Source organism: Passer domesticus, chromosome 3 (genome assembly GCF_036417665.1).
Source record: "Passer domesticus isolate bPasDom1 chromosome 3, bPasDom1.hap1, whole genome shotgun sequence".
Taxonomy (NCBI): Eukaryota; Metazoa; Chordata; class Aves; order Passeriformes; family Passeridae; genus Passer; species Passer domesticus.
The window spans coordinates 4,243,752-4,260,516 of NC_087476.1; the positions used below are offsets into that span (position 1 = coordinate 4,243,752).

Sequence of the window (16,765 nt, forward strand, 5' to 3'; positions counted from 1 at the left end):
CCAGCTTGGAAATACCTCAATCAATGGCAAATTTGGAACACTGTAGTGATGTGCACATGGATAAAACTCCTTTATAGGGTTGCTGAGCACATTGTAGGATCCACTAGACTCCTTTGGCACTCTGATTTTCTAAGAACTCAGTACAGGCTACTTAAATAGTTAAAGGCAGCTTCTCTGGAATTGCTGCATGGATGTGCAAGAGAAACAATACAAACACTGGTAATTCTTAATCTCTGGCTTGTTTTTTGTTTTGTTTTGTGGGTTTTTTAATTATTTTTTTCTTTTTTTTTTTTGGTGAAAATTGGCCTTTTTGGAAGGGTTTGCTTAAAGAAGTAAAGAAGTGTTCCCAGTGTGCTGGTTTACAGCTCTTTCCTGGTTGGTGTTTGCACCTGTAATGAGCATTAGGTGATACCTTCTGTCCTGAGACTTCTTGGAGAAACTGTGGGAAATTCAGCCTTAAAAATCATAGAACAATTTACGCTAGGAAAGATCTCCAAGATCATCAGGTCAAACCACTCCCCTAGCACTGCCAGGGCCACCACCAAGCTGTGTCCCCAAGTGCCACATCTGTGTGTTTTCTGAACACTTCCAGGGATGATGATCCCACCACTTCCCTGATCAGCCGTTCCTTGACCAGCTTCAGTCTGGCCATTCATTGATTTCATAGCACAGACACTTAAATTCAACTAAATTCTTTTTGGAAGCCGAAATCCATGTATTTGTCCATAAAATGAGGCATTGTGCTTTGCTCTTAGTAGAGAGAATTTTTTTTTTAGCTTTATACTTTTTTGCGCACAGTATAAAATATTTTCTGTTCTCTTTGGATGGCCCCATTCCATCTTTCCCACAGAACTGTGGATATACCTTCATTCTCTCAGTGAGCAAAATTCTTACACATTGCAGGGATTGAAAACACAATTGCAGAAATCCTCTAGGTTTGGTTTATATAGAAAGAGCTACTTTCTTTTACACTGAGGGGTGAAGTGCAGGCAAGAGGCTGTTCTTAAAGAACAGGATGATGAGAATCCTGTAATTGTCTGGGGGATGCTGTTATACAGAGGAAGCCCTCCCCATGCCAATTTAAATTCCATAGCTTTTCAGTTGTGGTGAGCTTTTTCCAGTTAATTTGGCAAAGGGTTAGAGGTGTGACAAGCAGGAGAGACAGGGAATGATGCCAAGAGACAGGTTCAGCTTCTTCAGGCACTGGGCAGCATTTTCCTTGTTAATTCTACTGACTGTAGCAAATAACTTGCATTTGCATCCCTTTCAAGTATGTGTAGGAGGGAGGAGCCTGCACCAATTTGTCTGGTTTAATTATAGATGTTCTACCCACCTTCCTAATTGCTCCTTCATTAAGAAGTAGCTTGTTTCTTTTTTTTTCCCTAGGAGCTAAAGATAATCAACTTTTGTTTGTTTCTGTAAATATTTTTTTTCTGCCCTTGAGGAGATAATTATTTCTATTGTTGCATGAAGATGGTGGCCAATACAAGAGGAATAATTAGAGCAGATGGCTGAAAATACTTCCCTTGTAAAAGACATCTAGTATAATAAAATACCTCCCCTTCTCTTTTGTCTCCTCCAAATATACGTTTTTCTTTCCTTCAGGTGGATGGGAGTTGGGTGAGGGGGTGTAAATCTTTTCCTGATGTATTAAACTGAGGAGCTGTTAAGAGTTCACAGCCTGGAAAGAGAGCTCCCTGCATCCATCACTGAAATTAAAGTGTTTTCAAATGTGGTGTGGAGTCCTGGGTGTGTGGCGTGGGGAAATCTGCGCTGCACTCCATCACTGGGAATGTTAACCTTGTCTCTCCGTGGTGACTGAGGACAGGAACACTTGCTCTCCGTACTCGCTGGTTAAATGGCAATCTGTCAGCACCAAGGAAAGGCTGCTCTCCTGGGTGTCAATCTCTGCTGTGTGGGCAGCATTCCAAACTTTTGTTCATTTGTGGACGTGCTCACTGGGACAGGGGGAACTTCCTCTTGCTAAAGATTGCAGGAACCACACTGCGCTCTGTGTCCCACCAGCTGGGTCTGGGGGAAAGGATAAAACTGCCTGCTGGGGCTGGAGTTGGTGGGAAAAGCCTCCTGCTTCCAGGTTTCTCCAACCCTCAGCTGGAACCCACAGCCTGGAATCATGGAATGGTTTGGATTGGGTGTGACATCAAAGAATATATTCTTTCAAAAACCCTGCCATGGGCAGGGACACCTTCCACTATCCCAGGTTGCTCCAAGCCCTGTCCAGCCTGGCCTTGGACACTTCCAGGGATGGGGCAGCCACAGATCCTCTGGGAAACCTGTGGCAGGGCCTCACAATAAAGAATTTGTCCTTAAAATCTAGGAAAGAAGGGAGAACAGTGAGCACAGCAGGAAGCAGGGTTGGTGTTTAACTACATCACTGCTTCTTGGTTTTGTTTTATAAGTAATTTTCTGATGAGAGGCTGAAAGCTCTTATCTTTGTGCCTATAATTGTTACTGTAGTCTTTTTTTGGGAGTGTACTCTTAAAAAAACCCACTTAACAAAAGAAATTGCAGTTATCCCAAACTGTGATCAAATGATCTATTCTGTATCTAAACAGGAGTCTCTCAACCCTTTGAAGCCCAAACCTTGCATTTTGGTATCCTTCCCATTTGTGAATTTTTTACCAGCCTGGGTGGGAATGTAAGTTTTTCACTGTTATTTATTCAGTTGTTGCTGCTGTTTCTGAGCCCTGGTAGTCACAGGCACAAGCTGACAAACTGATCCTGAGATGTGTCCCCAAAGGCTGACAGAAAGGCAAGCCCAGCCTGGTTGACAACAGCAGCAGCTAAAAAACCATAAAATGGAAAGAAATCTGCCTGGAAAATGAAAAAAAAGAAGGTGCAGTAGGCAGGAAAGGGGGGGTAAGGTGCTGAACTGCAAAGAGATTGTGTGTATTTTATTGAATGTTACAAAAATGTTATTTTACTTTTACATAATTATTTTGAAGATATGATTGGGAAGGAAAAATTAACCTGTGTTATAACAAGCTATGGGCCTGCTACACAAGGTTTGGGCTTGATATGAGTTGTGCATAGAATCCCAGAGTATTCTGAGTGGAAAAGGGCCTGCAAGGATCATTGAGCACAGCTCCTGGCCCTCACAGGACACCCCAAAAATCCCATCATGTTCCTGAGAGGTTTGTCTCAATGCTTCTGAGCTCCATCCAGCTTGGGACTCTGATCTGGGCAGCCTGTTCCAGTGCCCAAACTCCTTCTGGGTAAAAAACCTTTCCCTAGCAAATAAAATTTCCTGTGTGCATGACACATTCCAAATGGATGTCAGAGCTGGAAAGCACCTGCAGGACTCTATTCATTGAATTGTCAGGTCAAATCCCTTCCCAGCTCCTTCTGTTTTTTGGTGCCTCAGGAAGCACAACTGGGGTTTCTTAGGGATTCCCAATGCTGGTGATTTCCCACCCCAAGGAGGTTTCTGCCCATATTTTGCAGGTTTGGCTCCCTACTGGGTTAATGCCATCTGCTGTGCTGGATTCAAAATGTGAAATGTTGCCAGTGTGGGTTTTCTGTGGATGTGTGATGTGAGGGCACACCCTGCAACAGTTTGGGGGATGATTTTACGTGTTCAGTTCAGGTTATAATTGTTTATTTAACCCATTACATTGTATAAAACACACAGTCAGGAGTGACTCATGCCCCAGTTTATCTACTGATTGTCACAAACCCTGCAGGATTGCAGCATCCTTGTTGTCTTGCTTCTCCTATTAAACCTCGTTGAAATTGGCCACATTCAAATGTGAGCTCTGACAGTGACACAGATGGCTGCAGAGATGTTGTGGTCTCATAAGCTCTGTTTCCTCCAAATCATCTTTCCAGCTCTGGTACACACTGAAGCCAGAGCATGGAGCTGCCACCCCACTGCAGCAGCTGCTGCCAGCAGCTTCAGCTTCACAGCTCAGAGCTTGTTTTATGCCAGATCCTCTTTGTCCAATTTTGATTTTCCAGCTCCCTGCCATTTTTCCTGAAGCTGGAAAAAGCACAGGAGGAAAATGCCCAGCACCAGTGGCTGAGACACAGCTTTCCCTGGCTCTGCAGGTTCCTTCTGGTTCATTCACCAAGCCCACGTGGGGTGGGCACTCAGCCACAACCCTGGCACCTGCAGCTGCTGCTGCTCTTCAGGCTGAGAAGTATTTCAATTAAACACCAGAGGTCAAATACAGGTTGCCAGGCAGGGGAAAAATATAAAGAGTTTTTCTTGTCTGAAAAAAAAAATAGTGAGAAGGATATTGTGACTCTGACAGCAGCCCTGCTTAAATAGAGATGTGCAATTAATTTGTGTATTAGTTGATGTTATTTTACAATGGGCTGCTTAAGTGGAGCTGGATATAAACACAACCACCCTTCTGGAAAGGATCTTAAGAATTCTGTTGCAGCTGGAGATTGCACTGTGCTTTTCTCCCAGAATTAGGGAACTTAATCACATGGGATTCACAAAGTTGAGGAAAATGTACTGGTGGTTTAGGGCAGGTGTCTGTTTCACTAAACTTGCATTAGACCACACCCTCTTCTTTCAAAGATCTTAAGGAGGTGCTCTTTCATCTTAGGGAAGGGTGCAGGACTGCAAGAGAAGAGTCACCAAACAAATTGTTTGATGTCTTTCCTCAATTCCTACAGAGCTGCCTTCCCTCTAACCCTGCTCTGTGCTCTGGTAATTTCAAGTGTTTTCCTTGAACAAACCCCCTTTTCTCCACCTAAAACAGATTCTTTGGATTTATTCTCTCTGTGGTAATGCAAAGATACTACAAGTGGTTATAAACAGCTCTTGGTCTTGTATTATTTGGCTGATGTTCATCTGTTTAATTTTATTTATAAAGAAGAAAAAGTGATTTTACAATATTTAAAAAATATTGATTTTACAAATCAGAAATCACTTGAAAGACACACAGGCAGATGGTGCACATGACAGTGGATTAAGCCAGGCATTTTCTCACTGGAAACTTTTAGGTATGGACTGGGTGGAAAAAACAGAGAATTTAATGACCTTGATTAACTCATTTTCTCCCTCTGTGAGGGTGGGGATGCCCTGGGACAGGTTGCCAAGAGAAGCTGTGGTTGGCCAATCCCTGGAAGTGTCCAAGGCCAGGTTAGATGGGCTTGGAGCAATCTGGGATAGTGGGAGGTGTCCCTGCCCATGACAGGGAGGTGGAATGAGGTCCTTTCAAGTCCTTTACAACTCAAACCATTCTGGAATTCTGTAATTCCACTGTCATGTATGAACACTGAGAATTTTGTGTCAGATGGTGTTGGGAGAACTGAACAGATACTGAGTCCTCTAAGAGGAGTCAGCAGAAGCCAGTCAAGCTCAAACACTGATGTTAGGTAGAGAGAAGCTTAAATGAAGAACTAGAGTGTTTTCTAGTTAGAAATTTTCTCGTTGCCATCTTAAAATAAAAAAAAAAAGTCAAATTCAGAAAGGAATTTATTCTTAACTCTTGCAGGGCTTCTATCAACAGCTGACTAAGTGCTAGCAAGTGGTGCTAGCAAGAAGGTCTGGTACATTCCTAACAGCCTTGCTTGCCCATGAGAGTTAGTTAAAGGTTCTGAGTGATTTCAGAGGGTCAGAGTGACATCAGAGTGACTTAAAGGCACTCAGCAAACCTTCTCAACCAAATGTTCCCGTGGATCCCACCATTTCACAGCTGCCTCCTCCAGTGTCATGCTGATAGCACTGGCAGCATTTGTACCAGACAGGAATTTATGGAATTTGTAATTTTATGCTACAGTTGGCTTGATAAGCAGTGTACGCACCTTTCTGTGAACTGTCCCCTCCTCTGAGATAAAAACAAGTTTAATTAGCTGTTTTTCAGTGGATCTGTTATATATTTTCTGCAATCTACTTCATAGCATTGTCAATGAAGAGTAATTCACCGCCTCTCTGGAAAAATAATGGGTAAAGGCATCTATCCTTTCAGCTGGAAATTTGTCTTAAATCTCTGAAGTATATAAACTAATGAAAATTTAACTTGTCCTACTACACTTAGCAACTATGCAATAATCTTACTTTGGTAATGATGAAATGGTTCACTCCCTCTGACACCAGAGTTTTAGCTCCCAAGAATTTTCTACTGCCTTGTGTGTTAATGCAGTCCAGGCTTCACTCTGAACTGAATCAATTCCCTTTGTAGAGAAATCATAGAATGGATTGTAGAAAATCCCAGCATCCAGCCAGGGTGGATATCAATCTGTTGTATCATTTAGCCTGGGAACCATCACTCATTCCCTGGTGTAAATAATTAAAATAGTTTATAATAGTTTAAATAATTAGAGTGGTTTGGGTTAGAAAGACCTTAAAGCTCATCTGAAGGTCCATGGACAGGGACACCTTCTACTGGACCAGTTTGCCCAGGGACAGCACTATGGGAAATATTCTATAAAACATCAGGCACATAAAACTAAACCTGAAAACAGCAGAGTAAAAGAGAATAACGATCATAACACCCCCCTTATTGATTCACCTCAACTGCAGCTCCCGAGCAAAAGCTTTAATGCACTCGATGTGCTCCATTTGAAAATGGAGTAACTCTCTTTTGCTTTTGTCTTGAGGTTATTCTTTCCACTGCTGTTTTGGATTAGCACAGCTCAGTGAGGACCACAAATATTTCTGTGTCTGGTTTCATCCCCCCCACCACCTCAGATGAACTGAGGATGTTCTTGCTGGTTCACGTATGAGACCAAATAATATGTTTTGGATGTCTGTGTCCACACTTGTGCACACGTGTCCAGGCAAAAATATTCACACCTTCAAGAAATTTACCATCAGGGCCCTAAACAACCTGGTCTAGTGGGAGGTGTCACTGCCCATGGCAGGGGGATTGGAAGGAAATAACCTTTCAGGTCTTTCCAACCCAAACAATTCTGTGATTCTATAAAACCTTCACTGCAATGTACATAGAAGTATAGAGATGAGGAGAAACCTTTGAGCTCCGGGATCACTTTACCATTGCACATCATGAGTCAGTCTATTATCAGTTTTCAAGTTATTCAGGGCCTTATTTGGAGCTGCTGTGCTTACTCTCAAAGCAGAGGCAATAACAACACTGGATTAGCTAAAAGAGAGAAAGCTAAAAAGGTATTTGAGAGGAGGAATGTCTGTCTAAATGAGGATGAGAGGCAGGAGAGCCTTTAGGAAAAAAAAAATAAAAAAACTCTAAAGCAAAATACTGCGCATCCAGCAGGACGCTTTAATTCTAAGCTCTTCAGGCTATTTTATGACATTGCCAGGAAACAACAGTGCAGTTCTGCTTCTTGGGAGGCAGAGAGAGACACACACCAGGAAACCTGTGGTCGGTCCTGGTGCAAATCCCTCATTCTCCAGACCAGAACGAGACAAGGGGCGACCCCCAAATTGTGACAGGCATTCCTGAAGGCCAAGCACCTCTCCAGTGCCAATACCATCTATTCCTTTGCCTTTCACAGGGTCCCTTGGAAATCATCTTGCCCAGAGCACGGCAGAGGAGATGCCAATGCCACGCCGGACGCGTCTTTGGCATCTCCTCCGCTGTTCTCTGAGCAAACTCCCTTCTTGAAAGATGGAAAGGGGCGAGCTTTGAACTTCTCTGGGTCTTTCTCTTTGCAGCTTGCCCTCCAGTTGTGCGGCCGGTGGGACGAGGACTCCAGCTGGCCTGCTGGCCACCAGCCGCGAGATGGCGATAATGTCACGATAGAAGGCGGCCGGACCCTGCTCCTGGGGACCGCCACCAATGTCCTCAACCTGCTGCAGCTCAGAGGTCCGCACGAGGGGGGTTCGGTGCTCTTCCTCCTCCAGGGATGGGGATTTCCATGGCTCTGATCTCTCCTTCCACTCCCCAGCTCCAGCATTAGGGAGATGGTTGTGCAGGCTGAGCCTGCCCTCAGTAGATGCAAGGGGGGAGTGATGGGGGACAGGGGAAGAATTAAAACAGAAGGAATTGTTTATGCTCCTTGAGGCATAATGACAATATAAGCAGAAAGGCCTTTTCCCCCCTTTTCTCTTTCCCCAGTCTACCAAATTTCTGCTGTCCTGAGCGGTGTTCAGTGGTAATGGCACTGCTGATAACAAAAATCTGCTCTGTTCTCTTTGGCATCTTTGAGGCAGGTGTGTCACAAACACCTTCACAAAATTATTGACATTATAGAGTTGCGGGTCACAACAATCAAATGCAGTAAATAATCCCAAATACTAGAGCCCAGCTGGTGGGCAGTAAGTAAATAACTGAGCACAGTTATGATGGGAAACCCTGGATTTGCTGGATTTATGTACCCGTACATCAACCCAGAATAAGCATGAGACTGGCATATCTCTGTGGGTGTCAAAGTAAGAATTGAAAGGACTTGTAATTTCTTGCCAGAAATCTTTCCCCCTGGAAGTTATATCCTGGTTTTGGAATCTCCTGTAGACCTGCCTGGTATTATGAGAATGAGTTGTGCTGGTGAAATTGTTTGTTCAAAGTTAAGCCTTTGCTGAAATAGAGCTCAAAAAAATGAAAGCAGGAGTTTTTATATGTTTAAAGACCAGGATCATTGCTGGTAAAATTGCTTCTATACTAAAATGATACTAAAGGTACTAGTTTTTCATTAAGATGATGGTGAAAGTAATGCATTTGAAAATTTTGTTTTATTTTAAATTTGAATGATAATTTGATAAAGAAAAAAGTTTGCAAGTTTATCCCTATCATGAGAACATTTTCAAAACTGAAGTTGCTCAGTCTAAGCTCAGAGGATTTCAAGAATTGCTACACCAGACATCACTCTCATTTCAAAACAAAATTAAAAGTCAATCGAGATTTTAAGATTAAAAAAAGGCAAAATACTTTGGTACAATCCTTTTCCCCAGTGAAATTCCTCAGATTCTAAATCTGTGATTCAAGATTATTCTTAACCTCATTGTGATTATGCCATGCTTTAGAGGAGACAGGTCAGAACACCAGATTTATTTTGGCTTCAAATCTGGATGAAGATTTTGCGGCTCAGTCACTGACTTTGTGAAGAATTGGGGCAAAACATTGGAACAGAAACCTTCTGAGCTTTGGACCTATTCAAAGGCTCATTTGATCTATGAGTCAGACCTCATGAAGCTACTGGAGCTCTGATTGAATTTAATGAAGTCTGGAGTAGTATCTTTATGGCTTCGGCTCATCTGACATTCAAATCATTCCTCTTCTTTATCGTGTTTTCCAAGAAGCCTGGTTTATAAAGTCAATTCACTTAGAAAAGCAGCATTAGAATATTCTAGATGTGATTATTTTCTCCATTGTTACATGCCAAACAGAAGGAGAAAACATTTTAGAATTATGACCTGCAAGTATTTCTTTGTCTGAGCTTTGTGAAGTTGCCTGTTGCATCCACTGCCACTGCCATAGGTTCTCTGGCTGTGTAGCCTTAGTTAGATTTGGAATGAAGACATGCTGAGATCTATTCTGAAATGAGGCTGAGGTTTATCTTATCTTCCCTTTTTTAAAACTGTCCAGCTCAGGGGAGTTTTTTAGGCTCCTGTATTGATAGAAACACACATCAACAAAAACCTCTTCATCTTAGGAATTACAGACACCCATCTCAAACTGAATCTCAGGTGATCCCTCAGAGCAGCAACTACCAACCCCATGAGCACATCAAATAATCAAGCACTTCCCCCAGGTGCCAGATGGGCATGGCAGTAAACCCCTAACCCCTCAGGTAGGTGTCAATATGTGCTTCGATTGAAACATCCCATTCCTATTTTACCTGGAGAGTTTTTCTTGGCTGGAGCTGGAGAATGGGATTAAATTGTAGCTCTGCTCCCTTTGGCTTTCATGACTCAGCATCAGGCTGGCTGTGCACTCTGAAGCTGAAAATACAAGGTTTTGTGGATGGAAAAATGATGTAACACTACTGAATACACTGGTGCTACACTGCCCATTTTCTGGTGCTGTGTCCAGCAAACTCAACATATGTTAACAGTCCCATTTCTTGAAATCCCCCCCTTTTTAAGACACCATGAGGATTTTGAATACTGAACCTGTGTTGTCCCCTTTTGATGATTTCAACATTGCAGGAATTGCTTAAAGAGTGTTAGAACAAGAACATCAACTTCACATCCAGCCTTAAACTGACCCTCCTTTAGCCACATTAACATATAGTCCCAAATATATAGAGGTTCTGGGAATGACCAAACTGTCTGGACAGAAGATCTGGAGGTCAAAACAATAGCAAAATAGGATTAGGCAGCTGAACTCTGCTCACTGCCATGAGGGCTCAGCAGTTTCTCTCTCCTCCTCCACAAGCAGAGCATGAACACATGGATATTGAGAGTGGAAACTTTAATAGTCAGGCTGTGAAATGGCTCAGACAAGACTGATTGGAGAAGAGATACAAGATAGACAGACTGTAGATAATTCTGTATGTTCAGCAGATTGCAGTTATTTTTGTAATCCCAACATCACAAGCATGGAAATATTTATGATAACCCAGGACAGATGGAAATTTCCTTTGCACAGGGCTTACAGTGAAGGAACTTTGTGTTTGATGGGTTGATAACTCAGACATGTGTTGTTGCCTTTGTCTGAAATTACTGTGGTCTAGGGAGGTCTGGAGACAAAAAAAAAACAAAAACAAAAACAAAAAAAAAACCAAACCCCAAAAACCACCCAAAACTGTCTGGTCTTTCAGGAGCTCCTTGGAGATGAATTTTGGGGTGAAACTCCCAGTTACACCCCAGTGGAATTGAAGATCCCCACCTGGGCAGTTGCTCTTGCAAAGGCAATTTTGGGGTAGCCACACTTGCAGGCATAAGGGAGAAAATTGCTTTGATCCTTGTACTGGAAAAGACTCATTTTCACTTAAAGAATCATTTAGGTTGGAAAAGACCTCCAAGATCACGGAGTCCAACCTTTGACCAAATAGCAACATGTGAATTAGAACAGAGCACTGAGTGCCACGTGCTGTTTTTATTTGATTCTCTGACTCTGTGAATACTTTGAATTCCTTATAATCCACATTTTGATCATACTTTGGCCAGAATGGATCCTGTGAGTAAATCTGGGAGTAGGGAAAACAAAGATATTGATTTTGCTTGTCTTTTCCTCCTCTTTGATGCTATTAGCAACAAGCATCACATATTCTCTGATACACCAACTTCAATAGTAGTCAAATAAAGTGCTTCAGCCACTGCTGAGAAAGACTGCATTTTAATTCTCTGAAAGAAGGAAAAAGTGTTTCCCTCTGTCTTCTTCTCTATGGCATCAACCAGTCCTTAAAGTAATTTTTAAATCCCTTGTCAGTAGGCACAGTAAGAACCTGTTCCTGTCATGGTGTTTTCTGTGCCCTTTTGATCAATCCGTTTGGGATAAGCATTGTCATCCTCTTTTTTTTTTTTTTTCCAGGCAGTTTCCAGATAATATTTTCTTTTTTTAATCAGGCAGAGACATTACAATTAAAATACCATAAAAGTGATTCTGGCAGTATTGCAATAAGCATGTTTTTTAATTAAAGAAAGAACATGGGATGTACAAATAGTACCAGCTAATGGGAAATTTCATCCAATGTATTTTTTAATTGAGATTTAAAAGGAAGAAAAGTCAGCTCTATTTCTCTCTGTCACTGTGTGATATTTTCCTACATTGTTACGGTGAGCCTTCAATAATTAGTCTCAGAGCTTTAGAATCCTCTCTGTTTTCATGAAAAACTGTAAAAGGCATCAGTTTTCTATTTCTCAGTATGTTTTTCTGCAGGGATTCAGTGTTATCTAGTAGAGTACAACTTGCAGATGTGGGCATTCCTGGAGGAAGGGTTTTAAGGCCCTGAATCTGTAGCAGTTTAAGGTGTGGGTCTTTTCAGATCCTTGCCCAGCTGCAAACCCTGGTTCATGTTTGGGTGTGGACTGCAGGTTTCTTTTGCCATCATGTTTCATATGGGCTTACAGGATGCATGTTGGACTCCCACTTGCCAATTAAATTGATTTACTGCAACTTCAGCAGCTCTTGAGACTCCTGTGGGATGTTTCATGGTGAGCAGATCTGTGGAAGTTAATCCTGGCCAAGGAACTGAACACGGCTTTGGCAGAGACTGAGCAGAAACCCTGGGCAGCACCATCTCTTTCCTCTAATCACTGGCATGGAAAGAGGGAATCACAGAATGGTTGGGTTGGAATAGACCCTAAATCTCATCTCATTCCACCCCCTCAGGGACATCTTCCACTATCCCAGGCTGCTCCAAGCCCAATCCAGCCTGGCCTTGGACACTTCCAGGGATCCAGGGGCAGCCACAGCTTCTCTGGGCAATCTCTGCCAGGGCCTTCCCACCCTCAAAAGGAATTTTGTCCAAATGTGCACCTAATGAAAGTCTGTCAATTGGGGACTTGAAATGACAGCCCAAGGACCTTTGTTTTCATCACATCCCTGTGGGTGGTGTTACCTGAGGCCTTCACAAGGCTCACTTGGAAGTTCCTCAATAGATCCCAGATGATGTCAGACATGGTAGAAGACACCCGAGTGTCTGCACCTCTTCCCCACCAAGTCATCTCTTCTCTTCCAAATCCATCCAGGTGTTGTTAAGTATCTCACAGGTCCCTTAAGAGCTGAAGAAATAGAAAGGTTTCTTTGAAGGAGATACATCTATGGCAGCATCTTCAGGGATGCTGATTGGAATTGCCTTTTACTTGTCTCCTGAGCTCTAAGGGAAGAGCCTGATCAGTTTCCAAGGGAGCACGTGCCATCTGAACAGATGGCTGTGAGCACAGCAAGCCAAAAAACAAAGGCTTGTCAGGCTGGGAAAATGAATTCTGTCTGAGAGTAGTGAAGCAGCTGCTGATTCCTCTCCCAGGGATGGATTAAGGCGTCCATCCAACAAAGTGCTGGAATACAAGCTTAACTTTTGAGTGTGTTAGTGATGTCCTGGTGGAAATACACAGGCATTTGAATTCAGAGCTAATCTGGGATCTGTATCTGTGTGCTGTGAACATGAAGGAACATTTTGAGGGAGATGCAGGATGAATTTTGGACTGTTGGTTTGAGCAGCCTTTTGGATGGGGCCAAAATAACAAAACTCCCCTTTGCATCTTGTTCAGACATGGTCCAAGCTGCAAACAACTTTCATGGTTCATTAGAATGTACTGTGAGCATGTCAACAGGGTGCAGGTGACAGATCCATGAAATAATTAATTGTCTTTTCTAAAGCTCATGAAGTTTGTATTTTTCTTTTTGTATACAACAAGATTTTAGTTGCTTTGGTTTTTTTTTTTTTGTTTTTTGTTTTTTTTTCCTGCTTGGAGGCCCTACTAGTGACCCTCTTGGAGCAGAAGAATGAGCAGTAAGGGGGCTGCCAGCACATTAAACCCTTGTGGTTACACAGGATCAAGCAAAGCTATTCCAACCCTGGCAGTGGCATCCTGCTGTTTGCCACTCAGGGATGCTGGCCAGGAATAGAACTTCTGATCCTGAGCCTGGGGAATTCTCATGGGGAATTCTGTGGCTTTGTCATGTGAAACACCAAGTGAAAGCAGCTGGTAAGAGCAAGCTGAAGGCTGTGGGGCTGAGTGATTCCTGGTCATGGAGCAAGCAGAGCAGGTCTCCCCTGCACTAATGGGAAGAGGTGGTCTGGGTGAAGGGATGAGATTTCAATCTCCAAGTCCCCTTCCATGCAGAGGAAGTTCCCTAGTTGAAGGTTATGACACAGTAGTGATATACAAGACCATTTTGTTGATACTGTTCTACCACGTGATTATTAAAAAAAAAAAAAAGTCTTGAGATTATCCAGCACTCTTCTTGTAGTTTGCAGGCTTTAACACTGTATTCAGCTTTACATAAAGAAGTAGAATCAAATCAAATTTGAAGTGGAACTGAATAGCTGAAGTTGAACTAAATACAAATATGTTACTTTTATCCCAGCTCCCTAATGAGCTGTTCATTAGGAAAAATATCTTACATTGACAATGAATGCAAAGTGTGGCCTCAAAAATGTCTCCATGCAAAAGGTCTACTTTGGAATGGGGACTTTGCTTCCCTTCAATTTCAGGAAATCTCTAAAACGGTCTATATCACAACCTAAATGAAAGTTAGTAACATTGCTTTTATTTATTATGAGAATATCGGTTTTAGAAATTTTTTTTAAATTTAAAATGAGGTTTTTGAGGAGTGATATAAACTGCTATGTCTGCAAGTGTGAAGCTTCTTCACAGGGGCAAGGAGAAACTCCCTGCACCAGTCTTCCTAATCTTTCCTAATCTTCTACTTAATTTCTTTTTTTTAATTTTTTTCACTTTTTTTCCTTTTTTTTTTTTTTTTTTTTTTTTCAGAAGTGCAAATTGCAGGCTCTTTTCATACTTAATATTTTGGATACCTGGGCTGTGGTATTGCTTGAGTCAGTCCAGGACACCTGACAGAGAGAATTGTTTATACATTCCCTTTCCAAATCCTTTACTTTTGAGCATGTCCTCCACCATTCCCAGGGACTTCAGGAGGTAAATCTCTTTTCACAAAACCAATGGTGCTGTAATTAATTATTCTTTCAGCAGATTAAACCTCCCACCTTATTATTAGGTTTGTTTTCTTTAATATTTCTTTTTTTTTTTTTTTTAATTATTTGGTCTGGCTGCTTCTCCCCTCCTGTGGGACATATGGAGTTGCCTTGTTGTTTTTATTCTTTCATTTCCCCCTTTGGTAAAGACAGATAAAGAAAGATTTCTTTTCGGTTTGTGCAGAGGTGGAGGCTAATTGCTGGGTTAATTGAGAAGAATGGTGCTTCTGATGTTCTCACAAAGTATCAAATAGCCTCAACATATTTCTCCCCTCTTTCCCTCACTCCACCTAAAGAGACCCATTGAATTTGCACATTACTGTACAGAAGTGATTATGGGCTTAATTGTATTTATTTTGCTTGGTGGGGAGGCCATCATAACAGTGGTTGATTGATTTTTATAAAATCACCCTCAAGGTCATGTGTAGGACTTCGCTTTCCTGTGCAGCCATAACAAACAATTTGAGGGTCACAGCCAAAGGCTCCGTTGAGCAATATTCCTGCTTTCTGCTTTCAGGGAAGGGGTCAAGTGCAATAAAAGAAGGAAGCACAACTTTTATTTTCTTTTTAAAAAAAGGAGAAGACAACCTTGTAAAGCAGCAGCTGTATATTTATTCTAACCCAACAGAAAACACAGAGGTGTAGAGGGACAATATGCAATTTTTGGACAGAAAAATTTGTAAGTTTGGCCAGAGTTTGTTTTACACACAGACTTGATAAATGGTTAAATGAGTCCTTCCTAATGTTTTCTTTTCTGCTCTGTGGTGCTGCTCTTCTTTCATCCTCAGCAGCTGAACTTTACTTTTCCACTATATTTTCTCCCAAAGACCGAGCACCATTTGGATTTGTCCTGGGAGGTTTTCAGAAGATTTGCAAAAATCCAGGGGACAACAGCATTGTGGAGTGACCATGAGTGAAGCTGATCTGCCCCTTCTCTAGGGTTAAATTTTGTGTCTGACTGCTGCTTCTAACAGAAAGCAAAAGAGTCACATACAGCAAGTCCCAAAATCATAGACGGGTTTGGTTGGAAGGAACTTTAAAAACCATCTTGTTCCAACCTCACTGCTGTGGACAGGACAACTTAAGCTAGACCAGGTTGCTTAAAGCTGCATCCAAGCTGGTCTTGAACACTGCCAAGGATGGGGCAGCCACAGCTTCCCTGGGCAACCTGTTCTAATTCCTCACCTCCCTCACAGGGAAGAATTTCTTCCTAAAATAAGGGCTTCTGGTGTTCAAGCTGCACCAGAGAAGGTTTAAATTGGATATTAGGAAGAATTTCCTTACTGAAAGGGAGGGCCTAGAGTGTAATAGACTTCTCAGGGCAGTGGCTGACTCACCACCCTGGAAGTGTTCCAAAAATGCATGGACCTGATGCTTGGAGACAGGGTTTAGTGGTGGAGCTGGCAGTGCTGAGTTAATGGTTGGACTCTGTGATCTTAGAGGTCTTTTCCAACCTCAGTGACTCTGATTTCCTTCTGGAAGGGTCAAACTTGCAGGCCAGGTGTGCACAGCTCCTGCTGGAATTCTTCCTGCTCCTGGGATGAGGTGGGAATATTGATCCTACTTGCACCCAGAGCAGTCAGCAGCATCCAGACTTCTCAGACACTCAGAAATCCACAAAAGAAATGGAAAATCTTCAATTAACAGCTTAAAAGTTTTGAATGGGAAATATGTGACTGAAACTTGAGAAAACTTGTTTGAGACAGAATTGTGATTTTGCAATCAAAGGATAGGACAACTGTCTTCCAGCCCTCCTGGTTCACTGGTACAGCATGGCAGCAATTAAAATACTCATTAAAAATTGTATGAGGAGAAGAGGAAGCAGAAATTACTGTATTTCATTGAGAATAGAGCATAGGAAGTCAATAAAGACCTTAGGGAAGATGTCTTTTTTATGTTAGGAGTGAAATAAATTACAGTGATTTACAGTTCCATTTATAGATTGTGGTGATAAAATTATTAACACTGCTGCTATAAAGCAAAAGTATTTAATAAATATTTCTGTTCTCAGCATGGGAAGAAACAGGATGGTAAATTATATCACAAGAGGAAGATGGACCAGCAGTCCATTTATTGTCAAATAATGCTAATAGAATGAAAACATTAAATATTCTTCCAGAATACACATTCTTAAAATCAACAGGTCCAGTCTCATTCAAGAGCTTTAAAACTGCTGCTGGAGTCAGATATCTTGTGTTGTTTTACATGAAACAAGCTGAAATTTCTTCTGGTTCTTCACAATCCACGCAGTATAATTCGCAAAGAC

At 42.0% G+C, this 16,765-nt stretch overlaps 1 protein-coding gene and 1 long non-coding RNA gene across 13 annotated transcripts in view; one reads left to right on the plus strand and one right to left on the minus strand.

The window, feature by feature from the left end:
• PKHD1 (PKHD1 ciliary IPT domain containing fibrocystin/polyductin) overlaps positions 1-16,765 on the plus strand; it is a 238,684-nt gene that overhangs the window by 71,168 nt on the left and 150,751 nt on the right. For all 12 annotated transcript variants that reach the window (XR_010357918.1, XM_064411623.1, XM_064411625.1 and 9 more), the window contains one exon: positions 7,610-7,760. Coding sequence is in view for 11 of the 12 variants with exons in the window: in XM_064411623.1 (XP_064267693.1) it covers positions 7,610-7,760 (151 nt within the window). In the remaining variant the exon portion in view is untranslated. The remainder of the gene's footprint in view (positions 1-7,609; positions 7,761-16,765) is intronic.
• Positions 9,444-12,531, minus strand: LOC135295853 (uncharacterized). Its single transcript, XR_010357920.1, has 3 exons — positions 12,400-12,531; positions 9,733-9,835; positions 9,444-9,501 (listed from the first exon to the last, which is right to left on the minus strand). It is a non-coding gene; the product is annotated as an uncharacterized LOC135295853 (long non-coding RNA).